This window comes from Suillus plorans (genome assembly GCF_016647745.1).
Source record: "Suillus plorans strain S12 chromosome Unknown HD556scaffold_28, whole genome shotgun sequence".
Classification (NCBI taxonomy): Eukaryota; Fungi; Basidiomycota; class Agaricomycetes; order Boletales; family Suillaceae; genus Suillus; species Suillus plorans.
The window spans coordinates 6,544-22,325 of NW_024537412.1; the positions used below are offsets into that span (position 1 = coordinate 6,544).

General features: G+C 47.3%; 6 protein-coding genes across 6 annotated transcripts; 5 read left to right on the forward strand and 1 right to left on the reverse strand.

Moving 5' to 3' along the window:
- The first annotated feature begins 4,820 nt into the window (after window positions 1–4,820).
- HD556DRAFT_1371728 (Fructosamine/Ketosamine-3-kinase) lies at window positions 4,821–6,329 on the forward strand. The gene is made up of 5 exons (XM_041302965.1): window positions 4,821–5,458; window positions 5,508–5,571; window positions 5,618–5,700; window positions 5,761–5,914; window positions 5,967–6,329. Exons 1-5 carry the CDS (start codon window positions 4,878–4,880, stop codon window positions 6,024–6,026), a joined length of 942 nt encoding a protein of 313 aa, XP_041160128.1. The 5' UTR covers window positions 4,821–4,877; the 3' UTR covers window positions 6,027–6,329.
- HD556DRAFT_1519477 (Rad51-domain-containing protein) lies at window positions 6,330–8,595 on the forward strand. The gene is made up of 18 exons (XM_041309131.1): window positions 6,330–6,461; window positions 6,533–6,571; window positions 6,622–6,654; window positions 6,705–6,770; window positions 6,835–6,867; window positions 6,926–6,946; window positions 6,996–7,092; window positions 7,142–7,171; window positions 7,227–7,321; window positions 7,372–7,393; window positions 7,452–7,535; window positions 7,585–7,718; window positions 7,768–7,846; window positions 7,883–7,887; window positions 7,969–8,007; window positions 8,057–8,087; window positions 8,141–8,245; window positions 8,341–8,595. Exons 1-18 carry the CDS (start codon window positions 6,375–6,377, stop codon window positions 8,439–8,441), a joined length of 1,101 nt encoding a protein of 366 aa, XP_041160129.1. The 5' UTR covers window positions 6,330–6,374; the 3' UTR covers window positions 8,442–8,595.
- Window positions 8,596–9,005: 410 nt separating this feature from the next.
- On the forward strand, window positions 9,006–10,208 carry HD556DRAFT_1432092 (ribonuclease T2; the record flags this gene model as incomplete). The annotated part of the gene is made up of 6 exons (XM_041305088.1): window positions 9,006–9,316; window positions 9,377–9,528; window positions 9,578–9,633; window positions 9,684–9,826; window positions 9,887–10,043; window positions 10,095–10,208. The coding sequence occupies 6 exons, from the start codon at window positions 9,006–9,008 to the stop codon at window positions 10,206–10,208; spliced, it is 933 nt and encodes a 310-aa protein (XP_041160130.1).
- A 667-nt stretch (window positions 10,209–10,875) lies between these two features.
- HD556DRAFT_1527281 (ribonuclease T2) lies at window positions 10,876–12,561 on the forward strand. The gene is made up of 6 exons (XM_041309342.1): window positions 10,876–11,582; window positions 11,643–11,797; window positions 11,849–11,904; window positions 11,955–12,097; window positions 12,156–12,309; window positions 12,361–12,561. Exons 1-6 carry the CDS (start codon window positions 11,308–11,310, stop codon window positions 12,472–12,474), a joined length of 897 nt encoding a protein of 298 aa, XP_041160131.1. The 5' UTR covers window positions 10,876–11,307; the 3' UTR covers window positions 12,475–12,561.
- Window positions 12,562–12,770: 209 nt separating this feature from the next.
- Window positions 12,771–14,661, forward strand: HD556DRAFT_446238 (DHS-like NAD/FAD-binding domain-containing protein). Its single transcript, XM_041310625.1, has 4 exons — window positions 12,771–12,988; window positions 13,044–13,518; window positions 13,569–14,066; window positions 14,118–14,661. The coding sequence occupies exons 1-4, from the start codon at window positions 12,845–12,847 to the stop codon at window positions 14,549–14,551; spliced, it is 1,551 nt and encodes a 516-aa protein (XP_041160132.1). The 5' UTR covers window positions 12,771–12,844; the 3' UTR covers window positions 14,552–14,661.
- A 45-nt stretch (window positions 14,662–14,706) lies between these two features.
- On the reverse strand, window positions 14,707–15,386 carry HD556DRAFT_1432094 (subunit common to RNA polymerase I; the record flags this gene model as incomplete). Its single annotated transcript, XM_041305089.1, has 4 exons — window positions 14,707–14,866; window positions 14,925–15,193; window positions 15,250–15,268; window positions 15,322–15,386. The coding sequence occupies 4 exons, from the start codon at window positions 15,384–15,386 to the stop codon at window positions 14,707–14,709; spliced, it is 513 nt and encodes a 170-aa protein (XP_041160133.1).
- Window positions 15,387–15,782: the final 396 nt, after the last annotated feature.

Below are 15,782 nucleotides of genomic sequence, written 5' to 3' on the forward strand. Positions count from 1 at the left end.
GACCGGCCGAGAACAACGTGTATATGATGAGCTCTACACATCGGACGCCTGGAATAAGGCCCACGACGAGCTGCAGAAACAAAAGAGGGACGATGGGTGTAAACTGGAACGGGTGATTGCTGGACTCATGTTCTGGTCCGATGCGACACACCTGACTCAGTTTGGGAATGCTTCCGCATGGCCAATCTATCTTTTTTTTGGAAACCGATCGAAATATGCCCGTGCCTGTCCGACTACCAATGCTTGTTACCCCATCGCATTTATCCCTTCTGTAAGTACTCATCCCATCGGAAGACCAGTGAGTACCCTAACACGATTTGTCTCTAGCTACCGGAATCTATTGTGGGTTTCATCCGCAAATTTATCAACAACAAGAGCATCAACGACGTCCTCGCCCATTGCAAACGGGAATTGTTCCATGCATTTTGGCGCATTTTATTGGATGATGAATTTGTAGATGCGTATAGGAATGGGATCGTGATTAAATGCCACGATGGAGTGTTTCGACGAGTTTTTCCAAGGATTTTTACTTACTCCGCGGATTATCCAGAGAAGTGAGCTCATTTATCCCCTCAACTTCCACACATTAACTAACAACCTTCAAATAGAGTACTTCTCGCTGCTATTCGCGACAAAGGAGATTGCCCATGTCCCCGGTGTTTTGTGCCGAAATCATGCTTCGATCGGCTCGGTCTCAAGGCTGATATGTTGGCGCGCATCAACAGTGTGCGCTTATACCTCAGAGACAAGATTGTTGTGGCACGTGAGGCTATATACACGCTAGGTGCTCCAATCAAAGGTGCTGCGGCCGAGCGTCTTCTGAAGTCATTCTCACTGGTACCAACATTAGTGAGTGCACTTATCTATAGGACCTTTTGAATGATTTAAGTATACTTTTCGCTTAGAATACCTTCACTGAGCGACTTGGGCCTGTAGGCCTTGACTTCTTTCCTATACTCGTCGTCGATCTCTTGCATGAATTTGAGCTCGGAGTGTTCAAATCCGTCCTCAAGCATCTTATAAGGCTACTTTATGCCATCAATCACGAATCAGTAGCTTTACTGAACGAACGGTACGTATTAATTAGCATAGCAGCCTCATCTGACGTTGACAATCCCTCAATATTAAGTTTTCGCTTAATTCCGTCATTTGGAAAAGGTGCCATCCGATGTTTCCCTTCAAATGTGTCCGATATGAAGCAAAGAGCTGCACGACATTTCGAGGATGTCTTACAGGTGAGTTTGATCTCTACTGTTCTTGAATTATCATAATCTGATGATCGACCAGTGTGCGATTCCGGCATTTGAGGGTCTATTCCCAGACTCGCATGATGAAGTTGTCCGTGTACTCCTCTTTCGTCTGGCTGAATGGCACGCCATTGCAAAGCTTCGATTGCACACAGACGACTCTCTTGACCTACTCGGTCAAGCTCTTAGACATCTAGGACAGCAGCTTCGAAAATTTCGGGACTCCACTTGCTCGGTCTTTCACACTGTGGAGCTCCCAGAGGAAATAGCTTCCCGTCAGAGGAAGAGTGCTAATCTCAACTCGACGTCTGTAGGAACAGGGTCATCTGGGGCGCGTCCCAAGGCCTTCAATATTCGAACTTATAAGTTACACGCACTTGGTGACTATGTAAGCTCTATCAAAATGTTCGGAACCACAGACTCGTACACTACTCAAATAGTATGTGCGCGTTCTTTGTGGAATGACAAGTAAACAACTTGATTTTTTGAATTTCTAGGGCGAGGTCGCACACAAGCTCTTGAAAATGTTTTACCGGAATACGAATAAACAAGAACCTTCAAAGCAATTAGCTAAGCAAGAAAGGAGACGCACTCGTATCAGACGTATGCAAGAATCTGGCAACACCAGCAACAACCAACCTGCCGGAAACTCACTACCGCCAGAAGCGCACCATTGTTTATCAAGTTATCCAGGCATTACCATCAATTTAGCTTCTTATCTTGAGCAGCATCGAGGTGACCCAGCTGTTGCGGTAAATATGTTCTTGTGCGACTGTTCTGACACATTTAATGATACTACCTGACAGGACTTCATTCCGAAAATGAAAGGTCATATCCTTTCCCGGTTGCTAGGTTTAGAATACGATGGTGATGAACGAGACTTCACGGATGCCGAGCGAAATGACTTGCGCTTTATCAACAATCTGAACACTGTTTTCCGACCTAAACGCTTCCAAATTAACTATACAACGTACGATATCCATAGGGATCAAGACACGCTCAAACCTGGACATGGCTCTACGGTGATGGTGTTGTCGCGAGAAAGCAGTGCGGGCGCGCATCCTTTTTGGTATGCACGGGTATTGGGCGCGTTTTGTATTAATGTTCTTCATGTTTGTTAAGAACGTGCTCAAGGGTCGGATCCGAAGGGCTTGGCTTCAGCTCGTGCGCTGCGCCCCTTACCCGAGTACGTGCCCCTAACTTCCGAGGGTTGTTGAACGATGTCCGAAGGTTACCGGACGATGTCCGGAGGGCGTCGGGCGATGTCCGGAGTCCGATGTCCGATGCGCGGGAATTCCGGCGGACGTTCGGAAACTAGAGATAAGACTAATCCGGACGAAGTCCGAACTAGAAAGGAAACAGCGGAGGACTACCAGAGGTAGAGGCGGAGGTGTCAAGTCTATAGGAGTCGATCCTAAGACGAGCGGAGGTCGACGAGAGAGAAACTCAAGTCGGACGGAGGAGAGAATGAGCAGAGTCTAATATGATATTCGAACTGAGGAAACTACAGAGATTGTACAGGGGTTTATATACTACTGAGGACATAACGGAGAATAGTAAGTGCAGTGCGAAGCTATGTAAAGCTATGAAGAAAACATATGGTACGACTATCACTAGTCTATCGGAACTTAGTAAAATGAAGACGGAGATGAATGAGGAACGGAAAATAAAGCGTACTAACTGATAAGGGAAATACCAAAGGGATAAGGCGCGGAAGTTAGACGCGGGTCGGATCCGGACGATACATAGAAGTCGGCCGGATCCGGAAATCCGGAAATGATGAGTGTGATAGGTCCAGGTCCGGAACGCGGGATATGACAATGTTGGTCCAAACGCTCATAACCGCTCACCTCAGTCCATAGAGGTCTTGTGGGTGCAATGGTTAGGTGTCGTACCACGGTACCGTTGGGGCTTCCGAGAAGGCCGCCTCCCAAAAATTGGATTCATTCCCGACTCACCCGCTGCCTTCGGGTTTCTTGACCCATCGCTAGTGATCAGGGCATGCCACCTTATCCCTGCTTTTGCTGACCATCGCACGGATGAGCTTCTCAGACATGGTCCCTCTGTGGCAAGACTACCTGGAGAGATCGACGACTGGGCTTCATTTTATGTCAATATGTGAGATTTTGTCTTGCTATATACTCATATCCTTACCATAACTTCGTGTAGTTTTGCCGACAGAGACATGTTTTGTCGTTTCGCAGGCATAGGTGTCGGTCATGAAGTTCAATATGACTCGTCAAATATCGTCCAGCCCGATCGTGCAGTAGGGAGCAGAAGTACCAGCGTTGGTCACGGAGAAGTCTCGGATGATGATGGCCTCGAAGCCAACATGGAGGGGCTCGACAACGCTAATGTTAACCTCGGAGATGAAAGTTGGCACGAAGGTGAATGTGATAGAGACCTGGATGATGAACACGATGATTTCAACCAGGACGACTCCGCAGACGAAGATGAAGATGAAGTGATTCCCGAAGATTGCGACAGTGATGTAGATGACTTGGATGATGACGGCAACCACTCGGACTCTGAGGATGACGGACCTGCATTCAAATTTTAATGATGATTATCCTTCCTCCTACTGTCCGTTTATTTGCTAGTACATAGGCACCCAAAATCAGAACGTTATGTTTGAACGCTGAGCCTATGAAGCATCCTACTAGTAAGTAAGCGCTGCCGAGCCATGTTTAACTCAAACTCAACACCCCTCCCAACTTCTGCAAGCACCTTTCCATTCAACCGCACCCAACCGTAAGCGCACCATTTGGTTTGGAAATGCCTAGCGTTTCCGCATTCTACTAACAGTTGGATGGGCTCGAATCCCACACTCCTTAGCTGCTCAACGATTGATTTTGTTGTCTGGTGCTAGTAGTTAACATGATTGCATTCAGCTATAAGTCATTGTATGACATTATATCTCCTAAGCCCCATGATGGACTTAGGCAGACAGCACTACATCCTAGAACATATCTGTATCTATCATATAACGGATATAGCTCGCGATAATTTATGTGCGGACACTACAATCATGATCATCGTCGCTAGTAAGATATAAACTTTGTGCAGTTTTATGCTTACCTGATATTGCATATCTAATGAGACTATCCGATGAGCAGGAAATGATACCATGAAACCGTTTAGACTAAGAATGGTAAAAATCTAAGCATCTGTGTATCATTTGATACACCTTTATAATGGCATATCAAGTGTCGCATCAAGGCAGAAATTATCAAGGGGTGATAATATTACACGTGCTTGATATACTGTTATATTCCATTGTACTACGTTACCATGACCAAACAGAATTGGTTAAAATTATAATTTAATTATTGTCATACCGAGCTAAGTGAATTTCAGTGATGTCAAGGAAAGCATCCGTCGAAAAGTAGCTTCGGCCAAGTTTTTCTTTGCCGCGAGAACCTGTCCGATGAGCGGCAGGGTGGCCGCCTGGTAAAATACTGGCAGAGGTCTTTGAAGCGAAAGCCACAGCGGACAGCGGCCTGCTTTGAGCTCCCCTGGGAACTCAATAAGTTAAACCTCATGCCTCGTCGCAGCAAGCGAGTACTAATCAACCACTGGCCCATTCGGAATTATCCAGAATGAGATACCGCGCGGCCCGCGCCACCGTCTATGTCAGGCCCGGAGTCTAAATCGTCATGTCACTTGGTTCGATACCACATAATGGACAATATATTTCTCCCTCACCTTCAAAAAATAGAACCGCATGCACAGTTCATATTCAGTTTTCCGATCATAGAATCTTCACTGGGGAGGAAGTACTATGCCAAAGTAGGTTCGCTCAGCGAACGAGAGCAATTCGTGGGAGAGGCAGAGTCACTCAGAGCCATATACAATGCTGCACCGGGACTAGCTCCTCAGGTGTTCGCAGCGGTCGGTCCAGATCATCCTGCCACGACATCTGAACGGCCTTATTTCCTGTCGGAATATCGGAATATAACAAGTCTTACTTCAAACCACAAAGCAGGGGAGGAACTTGGGATGAGGTTAGCCACGGAGCTGCACGCGTACAAGAGCACCATGGGCTTTGGATTTCATGTGCCTACCTTCTGCGGTGTAACTCGGCAAGATAACGGCTGGTATCAAACCTGGGAAGAATGCTACAGCGCCATGATTGGAAGTCTGCTTGCCAAGCTTCGCGATAAAGGCAGCTTTTCCGAACTTTGCACCAAGGGGGAACAAGTAAGGTCCAAGTAAGTGCATGGTAGCTTATCACGAGGGTCAGCTACTGCAGCGGTGTAGAGTGATACCATTCTTGCTTCGCCCCCTTGTGATTCAGCCCGTGCTATTGCATGGTGACCTCTGGGTAAGTGTCTTGTCGAGCATTCACAACTATATGCTGATGATAGCAGAGTGGTAATGCAGGCATAGATAGTTTATCGGGTCAACCTGTTATCTTCGATCCGTCATCTTACTTCGGTCACAATGAAGCTGAGTGAGTACAACAGCAAAGGCGGAGTAATCGCAGCTTCATCTTAACATATGCGGGGTTTAGTCTAGCCATCGCTCGTATCTTCGGTGGATTTCCCCATAGATTTTTCGAAAAGTACCATGAACACCTGCCCAAGACCGAACCTGTGGATCAGTACGAGCTCAGAGCAGACCTTTACGAGCTCTACCATTATCTAAATCACACAGTTCTGTTTGGAGTACGTTCGACTTTTCTTGTTCGATTACAATATGAGTCTGACCTTCACAAAGAGTTCATATGCAGGAAGTGCTCTGCGGAAGATGACTATACTCCTTGGGGCTTGCCCGTAAATGGACACGCCGGCTATGACGCAACAGTGACTGCATGTAGCAAACCAACCAGTATAGTGCTTGGTCGATGTATCAATATTGTATTTTCGTGACATTTTCTCGACCAGCTTGAGGGTTACAATTTCTAGCGTTTTTGGCAGAGTTATTTGATTTAAGCGTGGCTCATGCTGCCTTGCTTTCAAGCACACCTCGTATGTACTAGTGTCTAGGAGTTTAACTTCCGTTTTCGTCAGGGTCATAGCGGTGGCTATACATCGATTATATGAACTGTTTGGTTCCGGGGTTCTTATTTCTAACACATACAATTCAATCTAGAACTAGAACCTTGTTTTTCGTAATATTGCAGCCATGGCCCCTCGTCGACAAGCTGCACCAGAAGGAAGCATGCCTCCTCCCAGTCGACCATCGAGTCCAAGTGGGGAAGACCTCGAAGAGGTAAGGTTGTTTGCAATCATCGATATCCGCTGTAAGGCTCACGCGTACTAACGCGACGCGACGCGTTATAGACGCCATTCTTTGATAATGTGGATGAATTGCAGCAACATGTTGGTATCGTTCATGCGTATATATGCTCGCGACTCAGAGCGTATTGTAGGGCATAAACGTGCAAGATATCTTAAAACTCAAGGTATTCACCCAGTATATGCGCGATATCTACCAGGCTTATGGAGGTTCTAGAGTGCCTCGATCAATACTGTGTCTGGTGTCGTGATGACTACGCGTCGTCAGTTGCTGAAAATAAAAGTTCGCATAATTCCACTACAGTTTTTCCAGGAGGACTCTGATGAATTCGATATTTTCTTTGCAGGGTATGTCGGAAGCGAAGGTTGAGAAGATCAAGGTGCGCATATATTCATATTGGTAACCGTGTTCCGCTTTCAATCCGAGATGTTACACAGGAGGCAGCACAGAAAATCACGGTAGCCATCAACCATCTATTGTCTTCTAATATTCATAATCCTTTACAAGGGATCTTCCTTTGCAACTGGTATTGAAGTCCAGGATCGAAGAAAGCGCGTGCTTACCATCAGTACTGGGAGCAAGTCGGTAGACACAATCTTAGGTGGTGAGTATATCGATATATCACAGCAGGGATCGTACTTACTAGCTTTCAGGCGGGGTGATGTCACAGTCAATTTCCGAAGGTAGTTAGTTCTGCCATTTTTTTTGCATTTTTAGCATTCAGCTGTTTTAAACCAGTCTATGGTGAATTTCGCACTGGAAAGACACAGCTGGCCCACACAATGTCTGTTGTCACCCAACTCCCTCCGGAGATGGGTGGGGCTTCTGGCAAAGTGAGCAAGTCTTTCTTCTGCAATAAAGTCAAATCCAATGTGAAAAACAGGTCGCATATATCGATACCGAAGGTGCAGTGGTTGTTATTTTACGAGCGACAACCTATCGCCGACGCTCTTGTTGTATTAGGGACATTCAGACCGGATCGCATCAGGTCCATCGCTGATCGGTTTGGTGTGGACGGGAATATGGCGCTCGAAAATATCCTTTATGGTATATTTATGGCTGTATACCTCACCTCATTGAGACATAGCATTTGCAGCGCGCGCCTTCAACAGTGAACACCAGGTTGCTCCCCTTCTCTGCTCCTATACAGCCATCGTTAATATGTTGCAGATGGAGCTTATCAGCGAATGTTCCATGCGCTTTGCGGAGGACAAAGACTTCCGTCTTCTAGTAGGTCTTGCAATCTTCCTGGCGAGGAAATCGCTTACTTAGTAATCAGATCGTAGACTCCATCATGGCTCTCTTTCGCGTCGATTTTTCTGGTCGTGGCGAACTCAGCGAAAGGCAACAGAAAGTAGGTCTTCGAGCCTGCGTTGCGGGATGTTAAGACTCACCACAATGTAGCTAGCACAAGTGGGCACAACGATTCAAATGACTCCTAGTCGTGCTTGCTAACGCGATGCATTCGCATTCGCATTAGGTGATGTCGAAGCTCACTAAGCTTTCAGAAGAATTCAACGTTTGATGTCCGTTGGCAAACTATTTGACAAGACTGACATCTCTCGCAGATTGCTGTTTTGATAACCAACCAAGTACAATGTATGTATTTAACTAGTCTTATTTCGAAATCGCAGCTCATCCTCTTCGCGTAGCCGACCCAGGAGCAACAATGACGTTCGTGGCTGGCGGGGCTCTCAAACCTATCGGCGGACATATTCTATCGCACTCCTCAGCTACTCGGATGTTCCTTCGCAAAGGCAAGTCACTAGCGCTTACCGTGGGTTGCGGTGTCATCCAAAAGTAGTCCAAAGCCAAATGCAAACCGTACTAATATTATCCACCTAACTTTCAGGACGGGCTGAAGAACGTGTCGCGAAGCTGGTGGATAGCCCCGACCGCCCTGAGAGCGAGGCCTCTTACAAGCTGGACGAAGGTGGATGGACCGACATATGATCTTCTTCGTGCTCACTAGCTGCTCTTGGACTTTTGCTCGACTCTGGACCTATTAGTCGATCCTTAAGATGGATCATGTTTTAATCTGCTTTGTACTTCTAGTGTTGCACATGTGTTGCTGCAGACATCTCGAAATAAATTAAATTTAGACCAAGGGCCGGGATACTGCGACTTGAGCTTAGCCGCGATTAAAAGCCGCAACTTGAAGTCAGCTCCGGGCCAAACTTAGCCGACATCTAGCTCAAACTCTTTGAAACATGTTGATCCCAACTTACAAGTGCTTAGGGCACGAAACCTTATTCATAGTCATTCATGGTTCGTGAGCACTTCAAGTATCAAACGCTAGTCAAATACCGGTCAACGTTGACTAGGTCTTCCGGGCCTTGTAGTGACCGCGTGATTCTACCCATGTCAATTCCATTCTCTGCGGCTGTTGCACATGGTTCAGATACGCACGTTCTTGTCGATGCTTCGGTTTTGGTGAGCAGGAAAGGGTCACAGGTATAAAGTCGGCAACATAATCCCCCGGTATGAAGTACCTCTGTCAAACGCATTCTCTCTGATATGTTCAAGCTGTCCCTTATTAGTCTCGCAACCTCGGTCTCCATAGGTCACGCTGAATTCCTTCATCCGTCACGGTCGACTCAGAATTTGTTCACCACGTACCCGAACATCGATGCATGTGTCGGCCTCCCAGTGCAATATTCTTGCGAGAACACAACGATCTTAACGAATTCATGCTGCAATGTCGTACAAGGCGGACTCGTGCTACAGACACAGTATTGGAATACCTATACTGGTCTCGAGTCCCAGGGACAGCTGCTTCCACAGGGCAGTTGGGGCATTCACGGCCTATGGCCGGATAACTGCGACAGGTAGGACAAATTTCTTTCAAAATGTCATGATTCGGCCATGATTACTGATCCCCTGCATAGCTCGTACGACCAGTACTGTGATCTTAGCAGGCAGTATGACCCTGCACCGTCACCGTCAACCTTGCCTGATGGGACAGTTGTTCCTCCTTACCAAGGACCGAGCGTCAGAACATTCATCCAGGATTTCGGTCGTTATGACTTGCTGAAGTACAGTATGTGAACCCAACTCGCATGTCCCTATGTATAATCTATTCTTTGCAGTGGATACCTATTGGGTCAACCAGGGCGCGCCTAATGAGGACTTTTGGGCTCACGAGGTGAGTCAATGTCACTTACCTGGAGGGCTTCTTGACAGAGCAGCACCCAGTTCTCAAAGCACGCTACTTGCACATCTACGTTCGACGTTGCCTGTTACGAACCTGGATACCAAGAACACAAGGAAGTCGTGAACTTCTATGAGACAGTTACAAAGGTCTTCCAGATGTATCCTACTTACAATATACTCGCTGCGTCAGTTCAAATTTATCCGCCGTAGTCCATGACTGCTGACGACCTTTGGCGACAATCTAGTACCGGAATTGTTCCTTCCAATACAACAACATATACCCTCTCGCAGATCACGAATGCCCTTTACTCCCAAACTGGCGCTGTTCCATATCTTGGCTGTTTTGGCTCCTCTGGCACTATTTTGGACGAGGTCTGGTATTTCCACCATGTCTTGGGCACGGTACGTCGCGTTGATAGAGACCGTGCAGCGATTTCGTTAACCTTGACTTAGGAGCAATATGGTCATTTCAAAACCCTCAACTCCACTACTCCGTCGAGCTGCGCAGAGACCGGAATCTGGTATTATGAGCGGACTCCGACATCCGAGCGTGTTGTTTCTTACTAGGTCAAATGCAAGACGCGCATTGTCAGCTTGTTCTACGAGGTCACGTATGCCTTTACATAAAGTCGCTGTCTACCGTTTTCTGCTCTACAACCTTCATGTGCCGAGATCGGAAGGTGCCAAAACGTCGCTTGGTCTCTTGCAGCGATTGCTTCAACGTCTTGAGGAGTCGTCATCCATCATAGCTATCGCACGGCGAACACGCCGGCCTGGCCTCGTTCAGCTGCATGCTCACCGTGCCTGACAGCCTTTTCTGAGTGCCTGCTAAACAAATGACATGAAAGGCTGGGCATCGGAAAATATGTCTTGGTTACTGTACGTTCTTGCGAATCCCGGAATCGAAGATCACAGAGTCACTTTATGCGCATAAATCTCGCAGCGGAGAAGAATACCCCAGAGCGGTCACTTCGGTCAATAGTCGATGGCCAGTCAACATGTCACCAGTCTAATTCTCGACTATCAAGAGCTCAAACGGGGTGGAAATTGAGAAATGCGCCATCAGGTGGTGATGTGTTTAGTCTAAAAGAAAGTAGCTTCAAGTTATAAGTGAGTGAGAACTGTTTGAATATCTTGAAGTGAGAGTTAGAGACAGACGCGTGCGAAAAAATTGGCGAGGCGCACGGTGTTAGTGTTGTGGGCAGAAGTCCGCCATTCTGCCAACTGGTTCTGCCAAACCGGTTCTGCCCGGCAGATGGCAGAATTCTGCGGGCAGAATCCGGCAGAATGTCAAACTATGATCACACCTCACACGACAATTGCAACGGACAGTGGGATGTGGACGTGCTGATGAGTCTTCTAATGGTGTTTCCTAGTGACACTTACTATACATTGTCATACACATAGCTCCTTGTAGCGCTTTGAAAATCTTGCCAAGCGGCAGAAATGGTGGTTCTGCCACTTCTGCCGGTTATGCCCAATTGCTCGCAAATAATTCTGCCCCCAGCACTAGCGCCGCCGCGCACTAGGTAGGTCCCCTGTTGAAGGGTCAAGACCAGGTCAGAACTGCATATCAAATGGCAGGTGAGAGTCTTAGATATAAATGTCGGCAACATGATCCCCCAGCGAAGAGATACCTCTCGAGTCGAACACTGACTCGGATAGTATGTTGTCCCTTGTCATTCTCGGAGTTCTGGTCTCCGTGGTTCATGCCGAATTCTACCCCACGTACCCGAACATTGAGAGATGTGTCGGCCTCCCAGTACAGTACTCCTGCGAGAATACAACGGTTGTGACGGATTCATGCTGCAATGTCGTACAAGGCGGGCTTGTGCTACAGGCGCAGTTCTGGAATACATATACTGGTCTCGAGTCCCATGCCCAACTGCTTCCAAAAGGCAGCTGGGGTATTCATAGCATAATACCACTCAACTGCGATGGGTAAGTTGTGTTGCTTTGTAAATCTCATGAATGCTGAGGGACGCCTTTCGCCCTGCCTAGTACTACTGCAGGCCAGTACTGCGATCCTGGCAGGCAGTATGACCCCAAGCCATTGCCATCAACCTTGTCCAATGGAACGGTCATTGATCCTTATAAAGGACCGAGTGTTAGACAATTTATCCAGGAATTCGGTCGCTCCGACTTATTGCATTACAGTATGTGAACAAAACTACATGTCAATATAGATGATCAAACATGCGTTGCAGTGGATACCTTCTGGATCAACCAGGGCGCACCTAATGAGGATTTATGGGCTCACGAGGTGGGCAGATATCACTTACATAGAGGGCCTGTTGACAGAGCTGCTACCAGTTCTCAATACATGCTACTTGCACATCCGCATTCGACGTTGCTTGCTACGAGCCCGGATACAAGAAACACCAGGAAGTCGTCAACTTCTTCGAGACTGTCGTAAAGGTTTTCCAGATGTATCCTACTTACGATATACTCGTTGCGTAAGGTCAAGTTTATTCGCCGTAGTCCTTGACTGCTGACGATTTTCGGCAATAATAGTTCCGGAATTGTTCCCTCCAATACAACGACATACACCCGCGCACAGATCACAAATGCCCTTTACTCTCAAACTGGTGCTGACCCTTGGCTTAACTGTTATGATAATGGCACTGTTTTGAAGGAGATCCGGTACTTCCACCATGTTCTGGGCACAGTATGTCGCGTTAATAACGAATGTACTGTGGTTTACTCAATCCTGTCCTAGGAGCAATACGGCCACTTCAAGCCTCTCGACTCCATTATTTCTTCAACCTGCGCAGAAACTGGAATCTGGTATTATGAACGAACTCCGACGTCCGAGAAGGCTGTCTCAGATTGAGCCAAATACGGGGGTTCAATGTCACCTTGTTCTGCGAGATCGCGCGTACCTTGATATATGATAGTTACTGTCTACTGTCTTCTGGACTACATATTTATGATCTACCATGTATAGTGCACTCTGCATCAAATTCAAATCTGAGATCAGAGTCACCATTATGTTTCGCTACCTAAGCTACACCAATTAAGGACGCGTCAGTCACGTGATGAGCGCGACGCGACACGTCCACAAACATATGACAACAAATATTTACCTAAAATGGTGTTCACCCTGAATTTCAGTTGAGTTGTCGGCAGCGTGCCCACTGTCAGCACATCCGAAATTCCCAATCAATCCTGACCCTCCAACCACCATCATAGACAAATACCTCATGACAATTTCACTACCGCTTGATGCAGTGTCTGGAGAGTCCAGCACGCGGAGGGCACTCTCTGACATTTCTTTGGCAGTAGCCAAATCGAAAAAGATAATTGTTGTCACCGGAGCAGGCATTTCATGTTCATGTGGCATTCCGGTGAGTCCTCTGTACGTGTAGCAGATGCGATGGCTTGACAATTCTCTTGATATAGGATTTCCGGTCTTCAGATGGTCTTTATTCGCTCGTGAAGCAGCGATATCCAGACATCGTCCTGAAAGGGCGTGATCTCTTTGACGCGTCTCTGTTCCGTAACTCTGCATCTACCTCTGTCTTTTATACTTTTATATCACAGCTCAAGCGCTCTATCGATGCTGCCACTCCTGCTCCTACACATCGATTCATTCAAACCCTAGACGCAAAGCACAAACTAGTACGCTCGTACACCCAGAATATCGATGGTCTAGAAGAGCGAATAGGGCTCCGTGGGAGTTCAAGTCAGCAGGCAAAGACAAATGGGAAGAAGAAGTCAAAGTTAAAGATCAAAGAAGTAAGGAACGTCCAGCTGCACGGCGACATCCACCGCGTGCGGTGCACTTTGTGCTCTGCCGAGATGCCTTGTACCGAAGAGCACTTGCATGCGTTCGAGAATGGCAAAGCCCCAAACTGCCCAGAATGCACCTCACGATGTAAGTCAGCTCTCAGGTTCGTTTTGTGCGCTTAGCTAAGTCTCTGGTAGCGGAAGCACGAGTTGCTCGCTCTGCACGTGCCCTCAAAATCGGGACTCTTCGTCCAGCCATCGTACTCTACGACGAACCACACCCTCTTGGAGACGACATAGGCACGATACAAACGATGGACATCGCTCGCAAACCCGATATGCTCATTATCATGGGTACTTCACTCAAGGTCCATGGTCTCAAAAAGCTCGTTAAAGACTTCGCGAAGGTCGTACACGCCACTGGGACTGGAACCACACCTAGCGGTACTCCCAAAGTGCAAAAGAGTTGGCAGGGAAAAGTTATTTTCGTGAACAAGACTCCACCTGGCAGCGAGTGGTCTGATATTATCGATTGCCATGTTGCAGGGGAGACTGATGCATGGGTCGACAAAGTGTTGGAAGACTGGAAGAAGATGCGACCATCAGACTGGGAGATACAACAGACCCTTGATCACACTGACGAATCCAATGGGTTCAAAGCCGTCAAAGAGACCACTACCAAGACGAAGGGCAAGGGTAAGAGTGAATTTGGCTTCTTTCAGTGCGTTACTCATTTTAATTCGATAGCTGCACCAAAGTGGAATATGAACGTCGAGAATGTGCCACCGGAGGATCCATTTTTCTCACAACCAGCTTCACCATCAAAAAAACCCGTCAGTGTTCCGTCATCGCCAAGTAAGCGGCGACAGTCTGTGTCACACTACTCAGATGTGGAGTCAAGTCCACGCAAGAGACGCGATATCGCCAGAATCGCGGATGGTATGGATAGGTTGGACATGTCAGACAGGTGCAAACTGTTTGCAGATGCGACAAATGCAGCCAAGAATGCGGGAGGAGATGATCTTCTAATGGGCGAATTGCAACCTCCGAAAGCAAAGGTACGCCGAGCAAGCGCATCGGTCGTCTCCAGGGAGTATAAACCTCGGCCTCGAAATATTGCCAAATCAAGGGTTGAGATGTGGGTGGAAATCCCGAAGCCTAGTATTCATAGTCGGCTGTAAATAATTGTATGGTATACCTTTGTTATATTCTTCCAGTAGTATTTGCATGTTGCAAGATAGTTCAAGTCTTTGAGGTAGACAATAGTAAAACAGGACAAGATAACAAGCGAAATGAGACCCGGTAAAACTGCGGGAAGAGGGTTCAAGACAATGTGTCATTCGCTAATTAGCTCAGAGACACTCCAATCTTCAAAACTTCCGTCGGGTAGATAGCGCCGGATGATAAGGGGAATTTTTCGTTGCGAGAGTTCCTTAATTGCGATTTGCAGAGCATCTGTCTCGCCATCCAAAGGAACGAGCACCGGGGCGTTCATGCTTGCGATGACACGCTTGAATAAGATCAAATGCAAGTCAGATGCAAAAGACCTCTCACCTGATTTGAAGCGCTCTAGTCCCCAATATTCGTGCTCGTTCGTACTTTGTCAAGTATGGTGTTGTTACTCTGACTTTGTTTGCCTGTCGCTCGCCTTGAATACCTGCGTTTGATGGCGCTGGCTGAGGTTGTGGGCCCTCCTCTCCGTTCACCATCTCCTGATCATGGTCTGCCCCATTGATTCCATTTACGTGCGAGACTTCACCATTTGTCTCCTCCCCTTCTACCTGTTCCTCTTGTTCTTGTGCGAGGAGATCATATCCTTCATCCTAAACAACATGGGGTGTCAAAATTTTGATCACAGTATGATTCGCCAGGTACGCACGAAGGCACCATCGGTGAAACTAGAATGATATGTCATAAGTTCCTTGTCGATGACTTTGGAATCAAAACATACCTGGGACCGTCGTAGTCGTAGTCATCGCCGCCACCGCCACCACCGCCATAGCCGTCGTCGGACATGGTGAACTGGGTCTAAGGTGGTTAAGGAAGCAGGCCTGTCGATCCTAAGATGCAAGATGAAGGACACAAATTTCTGGACGAATGCATGGAAGCAGGACAGGATTACATAATCGTGGACTTCTTTCTTCCAAACCTTCGTTCGTCGAAACTTTGTGAAACGTCATTTTGCCTTTTGCACTTGATCAGAGCGACGTGGTTCCCGGAGTTAATCGCTCGTGCTACTGAGTTTTTACTCTTCACTGCGGTTGTCCACCGTGACAGCGAGAGCAGCGCTTTCATTTTTGTCGGGCTTTCTGATGTCTCCATAGTCACAGCGGTGTACATTTCTGGCGTCAATCAATGAAATACCGGGTGCTTCCCTCATATCGTATCAGTATTTCTTCTTGAAATTGGAAT